The sequence below is a fragment of the Phyllobates terribilis genome, unplaced genomic scaffold (assembly GCF_046119375.1).
Source record: "Phyllobates terribilis strain yellow unplaced genomic scaffold, ASM4611937v1 Scaffold_12__6_contigs__length_324123572, whole genome shotgun sequence".
In the NCBI taxonomy this organism is placed as follows: Eukaryota; Metazoa; Chordata; class Amphibia; order Anura; family Dendrobatidae; genus Phyllobates; species Phyllobates terribilis.
The window spans coordinates 310,745,270-310,770,433 of NW_027362772.1; the positions used below are offsets into that span (position 1 = coordinate 310,745,270).

Genomic DNA, 25,164 nt, shown 5'->3' on the forward strand with positions numbered 1-25,164 from the left:
AGTGGTGGCCGTGCTCGGATACATTAGACAGTGGTGGCCGTGCTCGGATACATTAGACAGTGTTGGTCGTGCTCAGATACATTAGACAGTGGTGGCCGTGCTCAGATACATTAGACAGTGGTGGCCGTGCTCGGATACATTAGACAGTGGTGGCCGTGCTCGGATACATTAGACAGTGGTGGCCGTGCTTGGATACATTAGACAGTGATGGCCGTGCTCGGATACATTAGACAGTGGTGGCCGTGCTCGGATACATTAGACAGTGGTGGCTGTGCTTGGATACATTAGACAGTGGTGGCCGTGCTTGGATACATTAGACAGTGGTGGCCGTGCTTGGATACATTAGACAGTGGTGGCCGTGCTTGGATACATTAGACAGTGGTGGCCGTGCTTGGATACATTAGACAGTGGTGGCCGTGCTCGGATACATTAGACAGTGATGGCCGTGCTCGGATACATTAGACAGTGGTGGCCGTGCTCGGATACATTAGACAGTGATGGCCGTGCTCGGATACATTAGACAGTGATGGCCGTGCTCGGATACATTAGACAGTGGTGGCCGTGCTCGGATACATTAGACAGTGGTGGCCGTGCTCGGATACATTAGACAGTGGTGGCCGTGCTCGGATACATTAGACAGTGGTGGCCGTGCTTGGATACATTAGACAGTGGTGGCCGTGCTTGGATACATTAGACAGTGGTGGCCGTGCTCGGATACATTAGACAGTGGTGGCCGTGCTCGGATACATTAGACAGTGATGGCCGTGCTCGGATACATTAGACAGTGGTGGCCGTGCTCGGATACATTAGACAGTGGTGGCCGTGCTCGGATACATTAGACAGTGGTGGCCGTGCTCGGATACATTAGACAGTGGTGGCCGTGCTCGGATACATTAGACAGTGGTGGCCGTGCTCGGATACATTAGACAGTGGTGGCCGTGCTCGGATACATTAGACAGTGGTGGCCGTGCTTGGATACATTAGACAGTGGTGGCCGTGCTCGGATACATTAGACAGTGGTGGCCGTGCTCGGCTACATTAGACAGTGGTGGCCGTGCTCGGATACATTAGACAGTGGTGGCCGTGCTTAGATACATTAGACAGTGTTGGTCATGCTCAGATACATTAGATACCTCTTCTCTTGGCAGAGGCGCACCAGTGTAAAGCGGAGGAGTATAACTGCAGCTCGGGGATGTGCATCCGGCAGTCGTGGGTCTGTGACGGGGACAATGACTGCCGGGACTGGTCTGACGAGGCCAATTGTACAGGTAGGTCCCGGCCGCTGCCGCCATTGCTGGACGCCCTGACGGGAATCTGCGCCAATTATCATCCGGTCGTTTCTGCATCCAGAGTTCTGCGCGGATTTATTCCCCAATGGACATTTTTATCTGTCGGTGCGGTGAATCCTCTGCATAGATGTAGTACTGACGTTCTGTACACTAGGGGGAGCTCTCACACAGCTGGCAGCCGTTGTCTGCAGATATCACCCCTCCCACAGGGGGGCTGCGTGTTTGTGTCGGCGGTGTACGCAAGGTCTGCAAGGGGGCTGCATGTTTGTGCCAGCGGTGTACGCAAGGTCTGCAAGGGGGCTGCATGTTTGTGCCTGTGGTATACGCAAGGTCTGCGGGGGGGCTGCATATTTGTGCCTTTGGTATACGCAAGGTCTGCGGGGGGGGGCTGCATGTTTGTGTCGGCGGTATACGCAAGGTCTGCGGGGGGGCTTCATGTTTGTGCCTGTGGTATACACAGGGTCTGCAGGGGGGGCTGCATGTTTGTGCCTGTGGTATACGCAAGGTCTGCAGGGGGGGGCTGCGTGTTTGTGCCTGTGGTATACGCAAGGTCTGCAGGGGGGGCTGCATGTTTGTGCCTGTGGTATACGCAGGGTCTGCAAGGGGGGCTGCGTGTTTGTGCCTGTGGTATACGCAAGGTCTGCAGGGGGGGCTTCATGTTTGTGCCTGTGGTATACGCAAGGTCTGCAGGGGGGGCTGCATGTTTGTGCCTGTGGTATACGCAAGGTCTGCAGGGGGGGCTGCGTGTTTGTGCCTGTGGTATACGCAAGGTCTGCAGGGGGGGCTGCATGTTTGTGCCTGTGGTATACGCAGGGTCTGCAGGGGGGGCTGCGTGTTTGTGCCTGTGGTATACGCAGGGTCTGCAGGGGGGCTGCATGTTTGTGCCTGTGGTATACGCAAGGTCTGCGATGGGGCTGCATGTTTGTGCCTGTGGTATACACAGGGTCTGCAGGGGGGGGCTACGTATTTGTGCCTGTGGTATACGCAAGGTCTGCAGGGGGGGCTTCATGTTTGTGCCAGCGGTATACGCAAGGTCTGCAGGGGGGGGGCTGCATGTTTGTGTCTGTGGTATTCGCAAGGTCTGCAGGGGGGCTGCATGTTTGTGCCAGCGGTGTACTCAAGGTCTGCGGGGGGGCTGCATGTTTGTGCCTGTGGTATACACAGGGTCTGCAGGGGGGGCTGCATGTTTGTGCCTGTGGTATACGCAAGGTCTGCAGGGGGGGGGCTGCATGTTTGTGCCGGCGGTATACGCAAGGTCTGCAGGGGGGGCTGCATGTTTGTGCCGGCGGTGTACTCAAGGTCTGCAGGGGGGGCTGCATGTTTGTGCCGGCGGTATACACAGGGTCTGCAGGGGGGGCTTCATGTTTGTGCCAGTGGTATACACAGGGTCTGCAGGGGGGGCTGCATGTTTGTGCCGGCGGTATACACAGGGTCTGCAGGGGGGGCTTCATGTTTGTGCCAGTGGTATACACAGGGTCTGCAGGGGGGGCTTCATGTTTGTGCCGGCGGTATACGCAGGGTCTGCAGGGGGGGCTGCATGTTTGTGCCGGCGGTATACACAAGGTCTGCAGGGGGGGCTTCATGTTTGTGCCGGCGGTATACACAGGGTCTGCAGGGGGGGCTTCATGTTTGTGCCGGCAGTATACGCAGGGTCTGCAGGGGGGGCTGCATGTTTGTGCTGGCGGTATACACAGGGTCTGCAGGGGGGGCTTCATGTTTGTGCCAGTGGTATACACAGGGTCTGCAGGGGGGGCTGCATGTTTGTGCCAGTGGTATACACAGGGTCTGCAGGGGGGGCTGCATGTTTGTGCCAGCGGTGTACGCAAGGTCTGCAGGGGGGGCTGCATGTTTGTGCCAGCGGTGTACGCAAGGTCTGCAGGGGGGGCTGCATGTTTGTGCCGGCGGTATACACAAGGTCTGCAGGGGGGGCTGCATGTTTGTGCCAGCGGTATACACAGGGTCTGCAGGGGGGGCTGCATGTTTGTGCCAGCGGTGTACGCAAGGTCTGCGGGGGGACTGCATGTTTGTGCCAGCGGTGTACGCAAGGTCTGCAGGGGGGGCTGCATGTTTGTGCCAGCGGTGTACGCAAGGTCTGCGGGGGGACTGCATGTTTGTGCCAGCGGTGTACTCAAGGTCTGCAGGGGGACTGCATGTTTGTGCCAGCGGTGTACGCAAGGTCTGCAGGGGGGGCTGCATGTTTGTGCCGGCGGTATACACAGGGTCTGCAGGGGGGGCTGCATGTTTGTGCCAGTGGTATACACAGGGTCTGCAGGGGGGGGCTGCATGTTTGTGCCTGTGGTATACGCAGGGTCTGCAGGGGGGGCTGCATGTTTGTGCCTGTGGTATACGCAGGGTCTGCAGGGGGGGCTGCATGTTTGTGCCAGTGGTATACACAGGGGCTGCAGGGGGGGCTGCATGTTTGTGCCTGTGGTATACACAGGGTCTGCAGGGGGGGCTGCATGTTTGTGCCTGTGGTATACGCAGGGTCTGCAGGGGGGGCTTCATGTTTGTGCCAGCGGTGTACGCAAGGTCTGCAGGGGGACTGCATGTTTGTGCCAGCGGTGTACGCAAGGTCTGCAGGGGGGGCTGCATGTTTGTGCCGGCGGTATACACAGGGTCTGCAGGGGGGGCTGCATGTTTGTGCCAGTGGTATACACAGGGTCTGCAGGGGGGGCTGCATGTTTGTGCCTGTGGTATACGCAGGGTCTGCAGGGGGGGCTGCATGTTTGTGCCTGTGGTATACGCAGGGTCTGCAGGGGGGGCTGCATGTTTGTGCCAGTGGTATACACAGGGTCTGCAGGGGGGGCTGCATGTTTGTGCCTGTGGTATACGCAGGGTCTGCAGGGGGGGCTGCATGTTTGTGCCAGTGGTATACACAGGGTCTGCAGGGGGGGCTGCATGTTTGTGCCTGTGGTATACGCAGGGTCTGCAGGGGGGGGCTTCATGTTTGTGCCAGCGGTGTACTCAAGGTCTGCAGGGGGGGCTGCATGTTTGTGCCGGCGGTATACACAGGGTCTGCAGGGGGGGCTGCATGTTTGTGCCAGTGGTATACACAGGGTCTGCAGGGGGGGCTGCATGTTTGTGCCTGTGGTATACGCAGGGTCTGCAGGGGGGGGCTGCATGTTTGTGCCGGCGGTATACACAAGGTCTGCAGGGGGACTGCATGTTTGTGCCAGCGGTGTACTCAAGGTCTGCAGGGGGGGCTGCATGTTTGTGCCGGCGGTATACACAGGGTCTGCAGGGGGGGCTTCATGTTTGTGCCAGTGGTATACACAGGGTCTGCAGGGGGGGCTGCATGTTTGTGCCGGCGGTATACGGAAGGTCTGCAGGGGGGGCTGCATGTTTGTGCCGGCAGTATACGGAAGGTCTGCAGGGGGGCTGCATGTTTGTGCCGGCAGTATACGGAAGGTCTGCAGGGGGGGCTTCATGTTTGTGCCGGCGGTATACGCAGGGTCTGCAGGGGGGGCTGCATGTTTGTGCCGGCGGTATACACAAGGTCTGCAGGGGGGGCTTCATGTTTGTGCCGGCGGTATACACAGGGTCTGCAGGGGGGGCTTCATGTTTGTGCCGGCAGTATACGCAGGGTCTGCAGGGGGGGCTGCATGTTTGTGCTGGCGGTATACACAGGGTCTGCAGGGGGGGCTTCATGTTTGTGCCAGTGGTATACACAGGGTCTGCAGGGGGGGCTGCATGTTTGTGCCGGCGGTATACGCAGGGTCTTGCTAGGGGCACAGAGCCGGCTGTCTTGCTGGGGTCAGTGGGTGCAGTAACGCTCTGCTACGGCGTGTACGACATGACGGTCTCTGCCTCCCTCCCTGCAGCCGTCTCTCACACCTGCGAACCCTCCAGCTTCCAGTGTCACGACAGTCACTGCATCCCCCAGAGATGGGTCTGTGACGGCGACTCCGACTGCCAGGATGGCTCCGATGAAGACCACGCCATCTGCGGTAAGGAGCCGAGTTTAGAGGCCTCTGAGTCCGGGGGGCCGCCACGTGCGATGCTGGGCGTACGGGGACGTCATTGTGTCCTTGCCGTCACCTGCAGAAAAAAAGTGCAACGGATTCCAGTGCCGAAACGGAACCTGCATCCCCTCCGGGAAACACTGCAACGGAGCGAAGGATTGTTCGGAGGGGGAAGACGAGCAGAACTGCGGTGAGTCCGGCTGCCCGCGGGTCCAGCGGTCGGCCATTAATAGGATGCCCGGTAATAACTTCCTGTGCCCGCAGAGCCCCTCTGCACCCGCTACATGGACTTTGTGTGTAAGAACAGGCTGCAGTGTCTGTTCCACATCATGGTATGTGACGGCATCGTGCAGTGCCACGACGGCTCCGATGAGGATCCCGCCTACGCTGGGTGCTGTGAGTATTACCGTGATGCGGATATCTTAACTTTACAGCTGAGGGTTTGTTACAGCGTATCCAGTCGAGACAATCTTCTGTAGCAGCACCGATCCCTCTTCTGTCCGGATTGTTACCGTTGTATCAGGGCAAGTAAAATGCTTCTGTCCGGAGTCCACGCCATTGTAACAGACCCGCAGCTGTGACGTGGGGGAGGATTCGCGGGCAGTCCTATTACGTGTTGTTGCTTATTAACAGCTCGAGATCCAGAATTCAAGCAGAACTGCGACTCTCAGAGCTTTTCCTGCCAGAACGGAGTTTGCATCAGCCTGGTGTGGAAGTGCGACGGCATGGACGACTGCGGCGACTACTCGGACGAGGCAAATTGCGGTCAGTCCTCATCAGACGCGCGCAGGATAATGGAATACGTAACCCTCCTCACAGCGCCTGAAAATCACCGTAAAGGGATCCACCATGACAGCCCCCTCCACACTTTTCAGGAGGTTCTTTAAGCCTCGTTGCATGGGACTGAGTGTCCTTTAGTGGTCGCTCCTCAGTGATCCTTTCCCGTCCTGTGTAGGTGGAGGGCCCCTTTAATGTCTGGGATATTCACCGCTCTATTACCCACTGTCTCCTGCTGCAGCGAACCCCACGGACACCCCCGCCTGCGCCCGATACTATCAGTTCCCGTGTGAGAACGGCCACTGCATACCCACCCGGTGGAAATGTGACGGCGAGAACGACTGCGGGGACTGGTCAGACGAGAAGGAGTGCGGAGGTTTGTCTTCTGTCACCTGGAAGGAGAATCCTTTCCCTTTTGTGTAACGTCGCAGTGAAGACTTTCTACCTTTTAAAGTAAAATATTTTTGCCCGGTGAACAGAAACCATTCCTCAGACGACCGCACGACCGTCCACGTGCCCGGCCAATCACTTCCGATGCGACAACGGCGTCTGCATCATGAACACGTGGGTGTGTGACGGTTACAAGGACTGTGTATACGGCTCCGACGAGGAGGGCTGTCCTACCACTGGTATATTAGGTACGTGTCCCTCTCTCTGTAACCGGAGCGAGGCGTGGGCGAGTGTGAGAGTCCGGAGCGGGGGCGCGGGCGGCTGTGAGAGTCCGGAGCGGGGGCGCGGGGGCGGCTGTGAGAGTCCGGAGCGGGGGCGCGGGCGGCTGTGAGAGTCCGGAGCGGGGGCGCGGGCGGCTGTGAGAGTCCGGAGCGGGGGCGCGGGCGGCTGTGAGAGTCCGGAGCGGGGGCGCGGGCGGCTGTGAGAGTCCGGAGCGGGGGCGCGGGCGGCTGTGAGAGTCCGGAGCGGGGGCGCGGGCGGCTGTGAGAGTCCGGAGCGGGGGCGCGGGCGGCTGTGAGAGTCCGGAGCGGGGGCGCGGGCGGCTGTGAGAGTCCGGAGCGGGGGCGCGGGCGGCTGTGAGAGTCCGGAGCGGGGGCGCGGGCGGCTGTGAGAGTCCGGAGCGGGGGCGCGGGCGGCTGTGAGAGTCCGGAGCGGGGGCGCGGGCGGCTGTGAGAGTCCGGAGCGGGGGCGCGGGCGGCTGTGAGAGTCCGGAGCGGGGGCGCGGGCGGCTGTGAGAGTCCGGAGCGGGGGCGCGGGCGGCTGTGAGAGTCCGGAGCGGGGGCGCGGGCGGCTGTGAGAGTCCGGAGCGGGGGCGCGGGCGGCTGTGAGAGTCCGGAGGGGGGGCGCGGGTGGCTGTGAGAGTCCGGAGCGGGGGCGCGGGTGGCTGTGAGAGTCCGGAGCGGGGGCGCGGGCGGCTGTGAGAGTCCGGAGCGGGGGCGCGGGCGGCTGTGAGAGTCCGGAGCGGGGGCGCGGGCGGCTGTGAGAGTCCGGAGCGGGGGCGCGGGCGGCTGTGAGAGTCCGGGGCGTGGTAACTGTGCGTCAGTCAGACATTTTCTTGTCTCTGTCTTGCTGGGCACTGCAGCCAATGCCACCTCGCCCAGCTCCACAACACGCGACCGATGCAGCAGCTTCGAGTTCGAGTGCCAGAAGGGGAAATACTGTGTGCCCAAGTGGAAGCGCTGTGACGGCATCACGGACTGCCAGGATGGCACAGATGAGCTGCACTGCCGTAAGTTTGGTATTTTCCTGGTAACAGAGAGCAATAGATGTAATTGTTCTGATAGTCTCTCTGTGCATTTTTAATGGCTGATACCAGAGAGCAGTGGATTGCAGTCCCCTGCAGAGCTGGACTGTGTTCTTTTGCCGTCACACCATATTTGCCCTCTCCGCAGCTACTCACAGACCGTCCTCCTGTGTGAACGGGTCCCTGTGTGATGACGGTGAAGCCTGCCTCGCGCTGTCTGACCGCTGTGACGGCTTTCTGGACTGCTCCGACGGCAGCGATGAGAATAACTGCACCGGTAAATGTCGCCTCTGGTTTTGTGGACTGTGCCGACCATAGATGTCATTTGTTACAATGTGTCGGTGCAGGAGAGCTGGAAGGAACAACATTGCACATAGTAACAGACTGCAGCTGTCATCAGCACAGCATCCTAGGTTGTTCCCGGTCACTAACAGAAAACGGGGGTCTCGACATTGGTCAATAATTGGATTTATAATGAAATATGAAGAAAGCCAGGAAAAAAAATCACATAAATGTGTTGGTGCGACCCCCCCGCAGCATCATATCATGACATTTCACCTCAACTAAAACGTCCAGTAATCCAGCACATCCCGGCGCCGGATTATCGGACTTTGTGAACTTGTGTTACCTGCTCTAGATGACAGCGTGGTCTACAAGGTCCAGAACCTGCAGTGGTCCGCAGACTTCTCCGGCAATATCACCCTGACGTGGGCGCGACCCAAGAGGATGCCGCTGTCGTCCTGTATCTACAACGTGCTCTACAGGTAAAGCGCCCGCGGCCCCATGGGCTGATGGGTAATTAGACGAGGGCACAGGAGCCCAGAATCGTCCCCTGATGGCCGACGGATGCCCTGCACCGGCCCCCCGCGCGGCTTCCTGCACCGGCCCCCGGGCAGCGCCCTGCACCGGCCCCCGCGCACACTGAGCCCCCTGACAAATACGGCCCCGGCTCATATACCTGCACAGCACTAGCACCTCCTGGTGGTCGTTCACCAGTACTGCGTCTGACTACCACATGGTTTCATCTCCTCTTTGTGTCTCTCGGGTGTGAAGGGCTATCGGGGAAAGCACATGGAAAATTCTGGAAACTCAAAGCAGCAAGACGGTCTGTGTATTAAAGATCCTGAAACCGGACACGACGTACCAGGTGAAGGTCCAGGTGCAATGTCTGCGCAAGGTGCACAACAGCAACGACATGATCACCCTGCGCACCCCTGAAGGCCGTAAGTATCCCCCCAGATGTGTGTGGAGCCGGCGAAACCAGTCATGTAAAGGTTAAAATGCTGCGGTTTTTGCCCGTCCACCATGCTTTATACTGTAGTTCTGTTTATATTTGCACAAGCGCTGGAGCCATAAAAAGAAATAATAACTATAAACCGGCGGTGAGATAATTAGGAAGGAGCCGGCAGTGCGGCTTTAATCCATTCATTCAGGAAGATTGACGCGATATTCTGTTTTTCTCTCTCTAGTTCCCGGTCAGCCCCAACTGCGGCAGCTGGACCTGAATAAGAACCTTCCGTCCACCATCATTTGTTGCTGGTCCCCTCCTGCAAACGCTAATGGGTTAATTCGGGAGTACGTGGTGAGCATCTGTCCTCATACAGTATGGGCCGATCAGACGATCATCCTGTCTTTCCTGCCACCCGCTGGTGGAGGTGCAGTACTGCATGCTAGGTAAATTAATCGCTCCGCTCCTTTCTCCAGGTGGAGTACAGTACAAACACGTCCAAGGGCTGGTCGTCATTCAGTACGCAGGACCTCTGCTATAACATCCACTATACAGAGGCCAGGACGTTGTACACGCTGCGGGTGAGTTCTGCAGCGCTACACCGGCTCTGCTATATGTGAGCTTTGTGACCGGCGCTCTCTCACAATGGGTCAGACGGCGTTGTGACCGGCGCTCTCTCAGGATGGGTCAGGTGGCGTTGTGACCGGCGCTCTCTCAGGATGGGTCACATGGCGTTGTGACCGGCGCTCTCTCAGCATGGGTCAGACGGCGTTGTGACCGGCGCTCTCTCAGGATGGGTCAGACGGCATTGTGACCGGCGCTCTCTCAGCATGGGTCAGGTGGCGTTGTGACCGGCTCGCTCTCAGGATGGGTCAGACGGCGTTGTGACCGGCTCTCTCTCAGGATGGGTCAGACGGCGTTGTGACCGGCGCTCTCTCAGGATGGGTCAGACGGCGTTGTGACCGGCTCTCAGGATGGGTCAGACGGCGTTGTGACCGGCGCTCTCTCAGGATGGGTCAGACGGCGTTGTGACCGGCGCTCTCTCAGGATGGGTCAGACGGTGTTGTGACCGGCGATCTCTCAGGATGGGTCAGACGGCGTTGTGACCGGCGCTCTCTCAGGATGGGTCAGGTGGCGTTGTGACCGGCGCTCTCTCAGGATGGGTCAGACGGCGTTGTGACCGGCGCTCTCTCAGGATGGGTCAGACGGCGTTGTGACCGGCGCTCTCTCAGGATGGGTCACATGGCGTTGTGACCGGCGCTCTCTCAGCATGGGTCAGACGGCGTTGTGACCGGCGCTCTCTCAGGATGGGTCAGACGGCATTGTGACCGGCGCTCTCTCAGCATGGGTCAGGTGGCGTTGTGACCGGCTCGCTCTCAGGATGGGTCAGACGGCGTTGTGACCGGCTCTCTCTCAGGATGGGTCAGACGGCGTTGTGACCGGCGCTCTCTCAGGATGGGTCAGACGGCGTTGTGACCGGCTCTCAGGATGGGTCAGACGGCGTTGTGACCGGCGCTCTCTCAGGATGGGTCAGACGGCGTTGTGACCGGCGCTCTCTCAGGATGGGTCAGACGGTGTTGTGACCGGCGATCTCTCAGGATGGGTCAGACGGCGTTGTGACCGGCGCTCTCTCAGGATGGGTCAGACGGCGTTGTGACCGGCGCTCTCTCAGGATGGGACAGACGGCATTGTGACCGGCTCGCTCTCAGGATGGGTCAGACGGCGTTGTGACCGGCGCTCTCTCAGGATGGATCAGACGGCGTTGTGACCGGCGCTCTCTCAGGATGGGTCAGGTGGCGTTGTGACCGGCTCGCTCTCACAATGGGTCAGACGGCGTTGTGACCAGCGCTCTCTCAGGATGGGTCAGACGGTGTTGTGACCGGCTCGCTCTCAGGATGGGTCAGACGGCGTTGTGACCGGCGCTCTCTCAGGATGGGTCAGACGGCGTTGTGACCGGCGCTCTCTCAGGATGGGTCAGACGGCGTTGTGACCGGCTCTCTCTCAGGATGGGTCAGACGGCGTTGTGACCGGCTCTCTCTCAGGATGGGTCAGGTGGCGTTGTGACCGGCTCTCTCTCAGGATGGGTCAGGTGGCGTTGTGACCGGCGTTCTCTCAGGATGAGTCAGACGGCGTTGTGACCGGCGATCTCTCAGGATGGGTCAGACGGCGTTGTGACCGGCGCTCTCTCAGGATGGGTCAGACGGTGTTGTGACCGGCGATCTCTCAGGATGGGTCAGACGGCGTTGTAACCGGCGCTCTCTCAGGATGGGTCAGACGGCGTTGTGACCGGCGCTCTCTCAGGATGGGACAGATGGCGTTGTGACCGGCTCGCTCTCAGGATGGGTCAGACGGCGTTGTGACCGGCGCTCTCTCAGGATGGATCAGACGGCGTTGTGACCGGCGCTCTCTCAGGATGGGTCAGGCGGCGTTGTGACCGGCGCTCTCTCAGGATGGGTCAGACGGCGTTGTGACCGGCGATCTCTCACGATGGGTCAGACGGCGTTGTGACCGGCGCTCTCTCAAGATGGGTCAGACGGCGTTGTGACCGGCGCTCTCTCAGGATGGGTCAGACGGCGTTGTGACCGGCGCTCTCTCAGGATGGGTCAGACGGCGTTGTGACCGGCGCTCTCTCAGGATGGGTCAGGTGGCGTTGTGACCGGCTCGCTCTCAGGATGGGTCAGGTGGCGTTGTGACCGGCTCTCTCTCAGGATGGGTCAGACGGCGTTGTGACCGGCTCTCTCTCAGGATGGGTCAGACGGCGTTGTGACCGGCGATCTCTCAGGATGGGTCAGACGGCGTTGTGACCGGCGCTCTCTCAGGATGGGTCAGGCGGCGTTGTGACCGGCGCTCTCTCAGGATGGGTCAGACGGCGTTGTGACCGGCGATCTCTCACAATGGGTCAGACGGCGTTGTGACCGGCGCTCTCTCAGGATGGGTCACATGGCGTTGTGACCGGCTCTCTCTCAGGATGGGTCAGACGGCGTTGTGACCGGCGCTCTCTCAGGATGGGTCAGACGGCGTTGTGACCGGCGCTCTCTCAGGATGGGTCAGACGGCGTTGTGACCGGCGCTCTCTCAATATGGGTCACATGGCGTTGTGACCGGCTCTCTCTCAGGATGGGTCAGACGGCGTTGTGACCGGCGTTCTCTCAGGATGAGTCAGACGGCGTTGTGACCGGCGCGCTCTCACGATGGGTCAGACGGCGTTGTGACCGGCGCTTTCTCACGATGAGTCAGACGGCGTTGTGACCGGCGCTTTCTCAAGATGGGTCACATGGCGTTGTGACCGGCTCTCTCTCAGGATGGGTCAGACGGCGTTGTGACCGGCGTTCTCTCAGGATGGGTCAGACGGTGTTGTGACCGGCTCTCTCTCACGATGGGTCAGACGGCGTTGTGACCGGCACTCTCTCAGGATGGGTCAGACGGCGTTGTGACCGGCGCTCTCTCAGGATGGGTCAGACGGCGTTGTGACCGGCGATCTCTCACGATGGGTCAGACGGCGTTGTGACCTGCGCTCTCTCAGGATGGGTCAGACGGCGTTGTGACCGGCGCTCTCTCAGGATGGGTCAGACGGCGTTGTGACCGGCGCTCTCTCAGGATGGGTCAGATGGCGTTGTGACCGGCGCTCTCTCAGGATGGGTCAGACGGCGTTGTGACCGGCGCTCTCTCAGGATGGGTCAGACGGCGTTGTGACCGGCGCTCTCTCAGGATGGGTCAGATGGCGTTGTGACCGGCGCTCTCTCAGGATGGGTCAGACGGCGTTGTGACCGGCGCTCTCTCAGGATGGGTCAGACGGCGTTGTGACCGGCGCTCTCTCAGGATGGGTCAGATTAGTCTTCTAGCAGTGATTCAGTGACTCTCGTGTGATTCTCAGGTGGCCGCTGTCACCGGCCGGGGGGCCGGGGAATGGAGCAGCATCAAATCTATCAGCACCGCAAAAGGTAACGGGAGATGGAGGGGTCCGTCCATCTGGATGTGTGTGATGCTGCGTAGGGGGCCGGTGTACTTACAGGTCTCTCTTTATTTGTTTCTGTTAGTTGTGTCTCCTCCAAGCATCAAAATTCAGACAATTAAAGAGGATTCAGTGGAGTTTACCCTGAGGGAGGAGGACGCCGATGTTCTGGTGAGTGACGGCCTGGTCTGTGTGTAAGAGACAGCACTGAGGCCAGCAGCCCCCGCCTCCCCCGTCACGTCTGCGCCTCCCCCGTCACGTCTGCGCCTCCCCCGTCACGTCTGCGCCTCCCCCGTCACGTCTGCGCCTCCCCCGTCACGTCTGCGCCTCCCCCGTCACGTCTGCGCCTCCCCCGTCACGTCTGCGCCTCCCCCGTCACGTCTGCGCCTCCCCCGTCACGTCTGCGCCTCCCCCGTCACGTCTGCGCCTCCCCCGTCACGTCTGAGCCTCCCCCGTCACGTCTGCGCCTCCCCCGTCACGTCTGCGCCTCCCCCGTCACGTCTGCGCCTCCCCCGTCACGTCTGCGCCTCCCCCGTCACGTCTGCGCCTCCCCCGTCACGTCTGCGCCTCCCCCGTCACGTCTGCGCCTCCCCCGTCACGTCTGCGCCTCCCCCGTCACGTCTGCGCCTCCCCCGTCACGTCTGCGCCTCCCCCGTCACGTCTGCGCCTCCCCCGTCACGTCTGCGCCTCCCCCGTCACGTCTGCGCCTCCCCCGTCACGTGTCCGCCTCCCCCGTCACGTGTCCGCCTCCCCCGTCACGTGTCCGCCTCCCCCGTCACGTCTCCGCCTCCTCCGTCACGTCTCCGCCTCCTCCGTCACGTCTCCGCCTCCTCCGTCACGTCTCCGCCTCCTCCGTCACGTCTCCGCCTCCTCCGTCACGTCTCCGCCTCCTCCGTCACGCCTCCCCATCACGTCTCCGTCTCCCCCGTCACGTCTCCGTCTCCCCCGTCACGTCTCCGTCTCCCCCGTCACGTCTCCGTCTCCCCCGTCACGTCTGCGCCTCCCCCGTCACGTCTCCGTCTCCCCGTCACGTCTCCGCCTCCCCCCGTCACGTCTCCGCCTCCCCCCGTCACGTCTCCGCCTCCCCCGTCACGTCTCCGCCTCCCCGTCACGTCTCCGCCTCCCCCCGTCACGTCTCCGCCTCCCCCCGTCACGTCTCCGCCTCCCCCGTCACGTCTCCGCCTCCCCCCGTCACGTCTCCGCCTCCCCCCGTCACGTCTCCGCCTCCCCCGTCACGTCTCCGCCTCCCCCCGTCACGTCTCTGCCTCCCCCGTCACGTCTCCGTCTCCCCCGTCACGTCTCCGCCTCCCCCCGTCACGTCTCCGTCTCCCCCGTCACGTCTCCGCCTCCCCCCGTCACGTCTCCGCCTCCCCCCGTCACGTCTCCGCCTCCTCCGTCACGTCTCCGCCTCCTCCGTCACGTCTCCGCCTCCTCCGTCACGTCTCCGCCTCCTCCGTCACGTCTCCGCCTCCTCCGTCACGTCTCCGCCTCCTCCGTCACGTCTCCGCCTCCTCCGTCACGTCTCCGCCTCCTCCGTCACGTCTCCCCGTCACGTCTCCGCCTCCCCGTCACGTCTCCGTCTCCCCCGTCACGTCTGCGCCTCCCCGTCATGTCTCCGTCTCCCCCGTCACGTCTGCGCCTCCCCCCGTCACGTCTGCGCCTCCCCCGTCACGTCTGCGCCTCCCCCGTCACGTCTGCGCCTCCCCCGTCACGTCTGCGCCTCCCCCCGTCACGTCTCCGCCTCCCCCCGTCACGTCTCCGCCTCCCCCCGTCACGTCTGCGTCTCCCCCCGTCACGTCTGCGTCTCCCCCCGTCACGTCTCCGCCTCCCCCCGTCACGTCTGCGTCTCCCCCGTCACGTCTCCGTCTCCCCGTCACGTCTGCGCCTCCCCCGTCACGTCTGCGCCTCCCCCGTCACGTCTCCGTCTCCCCGTCACGTCTGCGCCTCCCCCGTCACGTCTGCGCCTCCCCCGTCACGTCTCCGTCTCCCCGTCACGTCTGCGCCTCCCCCGTCACGTCTGCGTCTCCCCGTCACGTCTGCGTCTCCCCGTCACGTCTGCGCCTCCCCCGTCACGTCTGCGCCTCCCCCGTCACGTCTGCGCCTCCCCCGTCACGTCTGCGCCTCCCCCCGTCACGTCTGCGCCTCCCCCCGTCACGTCTGCGCCTCCCCCCGTCATGTCTGCGCCTCCCCCCGTCACGTCTCCGCCTCCCCCCGTCACGTCTCCGCCTCCCCCCGTCACGTCTCCGCCTCCCCCCGTCACGTCTGCGCCTCCCCCCGTCACGTCTCCGCCTCCCCCCGTCACATCTCCGTCTCCCCCGTCACGTCTCCGCCTTCCTGCCTTTGTGCAGGGTCTCACCTGTGGATTGTTTTGCAGATATCTGGTTATACGGTGACTTTATCCTGGGAGTTTGATTCTCATATTCAGGAGAGAAGAACGTTACAGCTGATTGGACGAAGCATCTCACAGACAGGTGACATAATGCAGGAGGGGAATATAGGAGTGCAGCTCTGGAGTATAATACAAGAGGTAACTCAGGATCAGTAATGTATGTACACAGTGACTGCACCAGCAGAATAGTGAGTGCAGCTCTGGAGTATAATACAGGATGTAACTCAGGATCAGTAATGTAATGTATGTACCCAGTAACTGCACCAGCAGAATAGTGAGTGCAGCTCTGGAGTATAATACAGGATGTAACTCAGGATCAGTAATGTAATGTATGTACACAGTGACTGCACCAGCAGAATAGTGAGTGCAGCTCTGGAGTATAATACAGGAGGTAACTCAGGATCAGTAATGTAATGTATGTACACAGTGACTCCACCAGCAGAATAGTGAGTGCAGCTCTGGAGTATAATACAGGATGTAACTCAGGATCAGTAATTTAATGTATGTACACAGTGACTGCACCAGCAGAATAGTGAGTGCAGCTCTGGGGTATAATACAGGAGGTAACTCAGGATCAGTAATGTAATGTATGTACACAGTGACTGCACCAGCAGAATAGTGAGTGCAGCTCTTGAGTATAATACAGGATGTAACTCAGGATCAGTAATGTAATGTATGTACACAGTGACTGCACCAGTAGAATAGTGAGTGCAGCTCTGAGGTATAATACAGGATGTAACTCAGGATCAGTAATGTAATGTATGTACACAGTGACTGCACCAGCAGAATAGTGAGTGCAGCTCTTGAGTATAATACAGGATGTAACTCAGGATCAGTAATGTAATGTATGTACACAGTGACTGCACCAGCAGAATAGTGAGCGCAGCTCTGGAGTATAATACAGGATGTAACTCAGGATCAGTAATGTAATGTATGTACACAGTGACTGCACCAGCAGAATAGTGAGTGCAGCTCTGGAGTATAATACAGGATGTAACTCAGGATCAGTAATGTAATGTATGTACCCAGTAACTGCACCAGCAGAATAGTGAGTGCAGCTCTGGAGTATAATACAGGATATATCTCAGGATCAGTAATGTAATGTATGTACACAGTGACTGCACCAGCAGAATAGTGAGTGCAGCTCTGGAGTATAATACAGGATGTAACTCAGGATCAGTAATGTAATGTATGTACCCAGTAACTGCACCAGCAGAATAGTGAGTGCAGCTCTGGAGTATAATACAGGATGTAACTCAGGATCAGTAATGTAATGTATGTACACAGTGACTGCACCAGCAGAATAGTGAGTGCAGCTCTGGGGTATAATACAGGATGTAGCTCAGGATCAGTAATGTATGTACACAGTGACTGCACCAGCAGAATAGTGAGTGCAGCTCTGGAGTATAATACAGGAGGTAACTCAGGATCAGTAATGTAATGTATGTACACAGTGACTCCACCAGCAGAATAGTGAGTGCAGCTCTGGAGTATAATACAGGATGTAACTCAGGATCAGTAATTTAATGTATGTACACAGTGACTGCACCAGCAGAATAGTGAGTGCAGCTCTGGGGTATAATACAGGAGGTAACTCAGGATCAGTAATGTAATGTATGTACACAGTGACTGCACCAGCAGAATAGTGAGTGCAGCTCTTGAGTATAATACAGGATGTAACTCAGGATCAGTAATGTAATGTATGTACACAGTGACTGCACCAGTAGAATAGTGAGTGCAGCTCTGAGGTATAATACAGGATGTAACTCAGGATCAGTAATGTAATGTATGTACACAGTGACTGCACCAGCAGAATAGTGAGCGCAGCTCTGGAGTATAATACAGGATGTAACTCAGGATCAGTAATGTAATGTATGTACACAGTGACTGCACCAGCAGAATAGTGAGTGCAGCTCTGGAGTATAATACAGGATGTAACTCAGGATCAGTAATGTAATGTATGTACCCAGTAACTGCACCAGCAGAATAGTGAGTGCAGCTCTGGAGTATAATACAGGATATATCTCAGGATCAGTAATGTAATGTATGTACACAGTGACTGCACCAGCAGAATAGTGAGTGCAGCTCTGGAGTATAATACAGGATGTAACTCAGGATCAGTAATGTAATGTATGTACCCAGTAACTGCACCAGCAGAATAGTGAGTGCAGCTCTGGAGTATAATACAGGATATATCTCCGGATCAGTAATGTAATGTATGTACACAGTGATTGCACCAGCAGAATAGTGAGTGCAGCTCTGGAGTATAATACAGGATGTAACTCAGGATCAGTAATGTAATGTATGTACCCAGTAACTGCACCAGCAGAATAGTGAGTGCAGCTCTGGAGTATAATACAGGATGTAGCTCAGGATCAGTAATGTATGTACACAGTGACTGCACCAGCAGAATAGTGAGTGCAGCTCTGGAGTATAATACAGGATGTAACTCAGGATCAGTAATGTAATGTATGTACACAGTGACTGCACCAGCAGAATAGTGAGTGCAGCTCTGGGGTATAATACAGGAGGTAACTCAGGATCAGTAATGTAATGTATATACAGTGACTGCACCAGCAGAATAGTGAGTGCAGCTCTGGGGTATAATACAGGATGTAGCTCAGGATCAGTAATGTATGTACACAGTGACTGCACCAGCAGAATAGTGAGTGCAGCTCTGGAGTATAATACAGGAGGTAACTCAGGATCAGTAATGTAATGTATGTACACAGTGACTCCACCAGCAGAATAGTGAGTGCAGCTCTGCAGTATAATACAGGATGTAACTCAGGATCAGTAATTTAATGTATGTACACAGTGACTGCACCAGCAGAATAGTGAGTGCAGCTCTGGGGTATAATGCAGGAGGTAACTCAGGATCAGTAATGTATGTACACAGTGTCTGCACCAGCAGAATAGTGAGTGCAGCTCTGGGGTATAATACAGGAGGTAACTCAGGATCAGTAATGTAATGTATGTACACAGTGACTGCACCAGCAGAATAGTGCGTGCAGCTCTGGAGTATAATACAGGATGTAACTCAGGATCAGTAATGTAATGTATGTACACAGTGACTGCACCAGCAGAATAGTGAGCGCAGCTCTGGAGTATAATACAGGATGTAACTCAGGATCAGTAATGTAATGTATGTACACAGTGACTGCACCAGCAGAATAGTGAGTGCAGCTCTGGAGTATAATACAGGATGTAACTCAGGATCAGTAATGTAATGTATGTACCCAGTAACTGCACCAGCAGAATAGTGAGTGCAGCTCTGGGGTATAATACAGGATGTAACTCAGGATCAGTAATGTAATGTATGTACACAGCGACTGCACCAGCAGAATAGTGAGTGCAGCTCTGGAGTATAATACAGGATGTAACTCAGGATCAGTAATGTAATGTATGTACCCAGTAACTGCACCAGCAGAATAGTGAGTGCAGCTCTGGGGTATAATACAGGATGTAACTCAGGATCAGTAATGTAATGTATGTACACAGCGACTGCACCAGCAGAATAGTGAGCGCAGCTCTGGAGTATAATACAGGATGTAACTCAGGATCAGTAATGTAATGTATGTACACAGCGACTGCACCAGCAGAATAGTGAGTGCAGCTCTGGAGTATAATACAGGATGTAACTCAGGATCAGTAATGTAATGTATGTACCCAGTAACTGCACCAGCAGAATAGTGAGTGCAGCTCTGGGGTATAATACAGGAGGTAACTCAGGATCAGTAATGTAATGTATATACAGTGACTGCACCAGCAGAATAGTGAGTGCAGCTCTGGAGTATAATACAGGATGTAACTCAGGATCAGTAATGTAATGTATGTACACAGTGACTGCACCAGCAGAATAGTGAGTGCAGCTCTGGGGTATAATACAGGAGGTAACTCAGGATCAGTAATGTAATGTATATACAGTGACTGCACCAGCAGAATAGTGAGTGCAGCTCTGGGGTATAATACAGGATGTAGCTCAGGATCAGTAATGTATGTACACAGTGACTGCACCAGCAGAATAGTGAGTGCAGCTCTGGAGTATAATACAGGAGGTAACTCAGGATCAGTAATGTAATGTATGTACACAGTGACTCCACCAGCAGAATAGTGAGTGCAGCTTTGCAGTATAATACAGGATGTAACTCAGGATCAGTAATTTAATGTATGTACACAGTGACTGCACCAGCAGAATAGTGAGTGCAGCTCTGGAGTATAATACAGGATGTAACTCAGGATCAGTAATGTAATGTATGTACACAGTGACTGCACCAGTAGAATAGTGAGTGCAGCTCTGAGGTATAATACAGGATGTAACTCAGGATCAGTAATGTAATGTATGTACACAGTGACTGCACCAGCAGAATAGTGAGTGCAGCTCTTGAGTATAATACAGGATGTAACTCAGGATCAGTAATGTAATGTATGTACACAGTGACTGCACCAGCAGAATAGTGAGCGCAGCTCTGGAGTATAATACAGGATGTAACTCAGGATCAGTAATGTAATGTATGTACACAGTGACTGCACCAGCAGAATAGTGAGTGCAGCTCTGGAGTATAATACAGGATGTAACTCAGGATCAGTAATGTAATGTATGTACACAGTGACTGCACCAGCAGAATAGTGAGTGCAGCTCTGGGGTATAATACAGGAGGTAACTCAGGATCAGTAATGTATGTACACAGTGACTGCACCAGCAGAATAGTGAGTGCAGCTCTGGGGTATAATACAGGAGGTAACTCAGGATCAGTCATGTATGTACACAGTGACTGCACCAGCAGAATAGTGAGTGCTGCTCTGGAGTATAATACAGGAGGAAACTCAGGATCAGTAATGTAATGTATGTACACAGTGACTGCACCAGCAGAATAGTGAGTGCAGCTCTGGAGTATAATACAGGAGGAAACTCAGGATCAGTAATGTAATGTATGTACACAGTGACTGCACCAGCAGAATAGTGAGTGCAGCTCTGGAGTATAATACAGGATGTAGCTCAGGATCAGTAATGTATGTACACAGTGACTGCACCAGCTGAATAGTGAGTGCAGCTCTGGGGTATAATACAGGATGTAACTCAGGATCAGTAATGTAATGTATGTGCACAGTGACTGCACCAGCAGAATAGTGAGTGCAGCTCTGAGGTATAATACAGGAGGTAACTCCGGATCAGTAATGTAATGTACAGTTAGGTCCATATATATTTGGACAGAGACAACATTTTTCTAATTTTGGTTCTAGACATTACCACAATGAATTTTAAACAAAACAATTCAGATGCAGTTGAAGTTCAGACTTTCAGCTTTCATTTGAGGGGATCCACATTAAAATTGGATGAAGGGTTTAGGAGTTTCAGCTCCTTAACATGGGCCACCCTGTTTTTAAAAGGGACCAAAAGTAATTGGACAGATTAAATAATTGCACATAAAATGTTCATTTCTAGTACTTGGTTGAAAACCCTTTGTTGGCAATGACTGCCTGAAGTCTTGAACTCATGGACATCACCAGACGCTGGGTTTCCTCCTTTTTGATGCTCTGCCAGGCCTTCACTGCGGTGGTTTTCAGTTGCTGTTTGTTTGTGGGCCTTTCTGTCTGAGGTTTAGTCTTTAACAAGTGAAATGCATGCTCAATTGGGTTGAGATCAGGTGACTGACTTGGCCATTGAAGAATATTCCACTTCTTTGCTTTAATAAACTCCTGGGTTGCTTTGGCTTTATGTTTTGGGTCATTGTCCATCTGTAGTATGAAACGACGACCAATCAGTTTGGCTGCATTCGGCTGGATCTGAGCACACAGTACGGCTCTGAATACATCAGAATTCATTCGGCTGCTTCTGTCCTGTGTCACATCATCAATAAACACTAGTGACCCAGTGCCACTGGCAGCCATGCATGCCCGCGCCATCACACTGCCTCCGCCGTGTTTTACAGATGATGTGGTATGCTTTGGATCATGAGCTGTACCACGCCTTCGCCATACTTTTCTCTTTCCATCATTCTGGTAGATGTTGATCTTGGTTTCATCTGTCCATAGAATGTTCTTCCAGAACTGTGCTGGCCTTTTTAGATGTTTTTTAGCAAAGTCCAGTCTAGGCTTTTTCTTCTTGATGCTTATGAGTGGCTTGCACCGTGCAGTGAACCCTCTGTAGTTACTTTCACGCAGTCTTCTCTTTATGGTAGATTTGGATATTGATACGCCCCCTCCTGGAGAGTGTTGTTCACCTGGTTGGCTGTTGTGAAGGGGTTTCTCTTCACCATGGAGATTATTCTGCGATCATCCACCACTGTTGTCTTTTTGCATTGATGAGTTCACCAGTGCTTTCTTTCTTTCTCAGGATGTACCAAACTGTAGATTTTGCCGCTCCTAATATTGTAGCAATTTCTCGGATGGGTTTTTTCTGTTTTTGCAGCTTAAGGATGGCTTGTTTCACCTGCATGGAGAGCTCCTGTGACCGCATGTTTACTTCACACCAAAACCTTCCAAATGCAAGCACCGCACCTCAAATCAACTCCAGGCCTTTTATCTGCTTAATTGAGAAAGACATAACAAAGGGATTGCCCACACCTGTCCATGAAATAGCCTTGTAGTCAATTGTCCAATTACTTTTGGTCCCTTTAAAAACAGGGTGGCACATGTGAAGGAGCTGAAACTCCTAAACCCTTCATCCAATTTTAATGTGGATCCCCTCAAATGAAAGCTGAAAGTCTGAACTTCAACTGCATCTGAATTGTTTTGTTTAAAATTCATTGTGGTAATGTCTAGAACCAAAATCAGAAAAATGTTCTCTCTGTCCAAATATATATGGACCTAACTGTATGTACACAGCGACTGCACCAGCAGAATAGTGAGTGCAGCTCTGGAGTATAATGCAGGAGGTAACTCAGGATCAGTAATGTAATGTATGTACACAGTGACTGCACCAGCAGAATAGTGAGTGCAGCTCTGGAGTATAATACAGGAGGTAACTCAGGATCAGTAATGTAATGTATGTACACAGTGACTGCACCAGCAGAATAGTGAGTGCAGCTCTGGAGTATAATGCAGGAGGTAACTCAGGATCAGTAATGTAATGTAGGTACACGGTGACTGCACCAGCAGAATAGTGAGTGCAGCTCTGGAGTATAATACAGGATGTAACTCAGGATCAGTAATGTAATGTAGGTACACAGTGACTGCACCAGCAGAATAGTGAGTGCAGCTCTGGAGTATAATACAGGATGTAACTCAGGATCAGTAATGTAATGTATGTACACAGTGACTGCAACAGCAGAATAGTGAGTGCAGCTCTGGAGGATAATACAGGATGTAACTCAGGATCAGTAATGTAATGTATGTACACAGTGACTGCACCAGCAGAATAGTTAGTGCAGCTCTGGAGTATAATACAGGATGTAACTCAGGATCAGTAATGTAAAGTATGTACACAGTGACTGCACCAGCAGAATAGTGAGTGCAGCTCTGGAGTATAATACAGGAGGTAACTCAGGATCAGTAATGTAATGTATGTACACAGTGACTGCACCAGCAGAATAGTGAGTGCAGCTCTGGAGTATAATACAGGAGGTAACTCAGGATCAGTAATGTAAAGTATGTACACAGTGACTGCACCAGCAGAATAGTGAGTGCAGCTCTGGAGTATAATACAGGAGGTAACTCAGGATCAGTAATGTAAAGTATGTACACAGTGACTGCACCAGCAGAATAGTGAGTGCAGCTCTGGAGTATAATACAGGAGGTAACTCAGGATCAGTAATGTAATGTAGGTACACAGTGACTGCACCAGCAGAATAGTGAGTGCAGCTCTGGAGTATAATACAGGATGTAATTCAGGATCAGTAATGTAATGTATGTACACAGTGACTGCACCAGCAGAATAGTGAGTGCAGCTCTGGAGTATAATACAGGATGTAATTCAGGATCAGTAATGTAATGTAGGTACACAGTGACTGCACCAGCAGAATAGTGAGTGCAGCTCTGGAGTATAATACAGGATGTAACTCAGGATCAGTAATGTAATGTAGGTACACAGTGACTGCACCAGCAGAATAGTGAGTGCAGCTCTGGCGTATAATACAGGATGTAACTCAGGATCAGTAATGTAATGTATGTACACGGTGACTGCACCAGCAGAATAGTGAGAGCAGCTCTGGAGTATAATACAGGATGTAACTCAGGATCAGTAATGTAATGTAGGTACACAGTGACTGCACCAGCAGAATAGTGAGTGCAGCTCTGGAGTATAATACAGGATGTAACTCAGGATCAGTAATGTAAGGGATGTACACAGTGACTGCACCAGCAGAATAGTGAGTGCAGCTCTGGGGTATAATACAGGATGTAACTGAGGATCAGTAATGTAATGTATGTACACAGTGAGTGCACCAGCAGAATAGTGAGTGCAGCTCTGGAGTATAATACAGGATGTAACTCAGGATGAGTAATGTAATGTATGTACACAGTGACTGTACCAGCAGAATAGTGAGTGCAGCTCTGGAGAATAATACAGGAAGTAACTCAGGATCAGTAATGTAATGTATGTACACAGTGACTGCACCAGCAGAATAGTGAGTGCAGCTCTGGAGTATAATACAGGATGTAACTCAGGATGAGTAATGTAATGTATGTACACAGTGACTGCACCAGCAGAATAGTGAGTGCAGCTCTGGAGTATAATACAGGAGGTAACTCAGGATGAGTAATGTAATGTATGTACACAGTGACTGTACCAGCAGAATAGTGAGTGCAGCTCTGGAGAATAATACAGGATGTAACTCAGGATCAGTAATGTAATGTATGTACACAGCGACTGCACCAGCAGAGTAGTGAGTGCAGCTCTGGAGTATAATACAGGATGTAACTCAGGATCAGTAATGTAATGTATGTACACAGTGACTGCACCAGCAGAATAGTGAGTGCAGCTCTGGGGTATAATACAGGATGTAACTCAGGATCAGTAATGTAATGTATGTACACAATGACTGCACCAGCAGAATAGTGAGTGCAGCTCTGGAGTATAATACAGGAGGTAACTCAGGATCAGTAATGTAATGTATGTACACAGTGACTGCACCAGCAGAATAGTGACTGCAGCTCTGGAGTATAATACAGGAGGTAACTCAGGATCAGTAATGTAATGTATGTACACAGCGACTGCACCAGCAGAATAGTGAGTGCAGCTCTGGAGTATAATACAGGAGGTAACTCAGGATCAGTAATGTAATGTATGTACACAGCGACTGCACCAGCAGAATAGTGAGTGCAGCTCAGGAGTATAATACAGGATGTAACTCAGGATCAGTAATGTAATGTATGTACACAGTGACTGCACCAGCAGAATAGTGAGTGCAGCTCTGGAGTATAATACAGGAGGTAACTCAGGATCAGTAATGTAATGTATGTACACAGTGACTGCACCAGCAGAATAGTGACTGCAGCTCTGGAGTATAATACAGGATGTAACTCAGGATCAGTAATGTAATGTATGTACACAGTGACTGCACCAGCAGAATAGTGAGTGCAGCTCTGGAGTATAATACAGGATGTAACTCAGGATCAGTAATGTAATGTATGTACACAGTGACTGCACCAGCAGAATAGTGAGTGCAGCTCTGGAGTATAATACAGGAGGTAACTCAGAATCAATAATGTAATGTATGTACACAGTGACTGCACCAGCAGAATAGTGAGTGCAGCTCTGAGGTATAATACAGGATGTAACTCCGGATCAGTAATGTAATGTATGTACACAGTGACTGCACCAGCAGAATAGTGAGCGCAGCTCTGGAGTATAATACAGGATGTAACTCCGGATCAGTAATGTAATGTATGTACACAGTGACTGCACCAGCAGACTAGTGAGTGCAGCTCTGCAG

At 54.2% G+C, this 25,164-nt stretch overlaps 1 protein-coding gene across 1 annotated transcript in view; it reads left to right on the forward strand.

The window, feature by feature from the left end:
- SORL1 (sortilin related receptor 1) overlaps positions 1 to 25,164 on the forward strand; it is a 265,489-nt gene that overhangs the window by 124,869 nt on the left and 115,456 nt on the right. Inside the window, 16 exon segments of the mRNA XM_073657402.1 lie at positions 1,149 to 1,268; positions 5,111 to 5,236; positions 5,334 to 5,441; positions 5,516 to 5,647; positions 5,885 to 6,016; positions 6,270 to 6,404; positions 6,508 to 6,666; positions 7,560 to 7,706; positions 7,870 to 7,998; positions 8,359 to 8,485; positions 8,775 to 8,944; positions 9,191 to 9,303; positions 9,426 to 9,530; positions 12,823 to 12,889; positions 12,986 to 13,071; positions 15,275 to 15,371. Coding sequence (XP_073513503.1) covers positions 1,149 to 1,268; positions 5,111 to 5,236; positions 5,334 to 5,441; positions 5,516 to 5,647; positions 5,885 to 6,016; positions 6,270 to 6,404; positions 6,508 to 6,666; positions 7,560 to 7,706; positions 7,870 to 7,998; positions 8,359 to 8,485; positions 8,775 to 8,944; positions 9,191 to 9,303; positions 9,426 to 9,530; positions 12,823 to 12,889; positions 12,986 to 13,071; positions 15,275 to 15,371 — 1,953 coding nt within the window.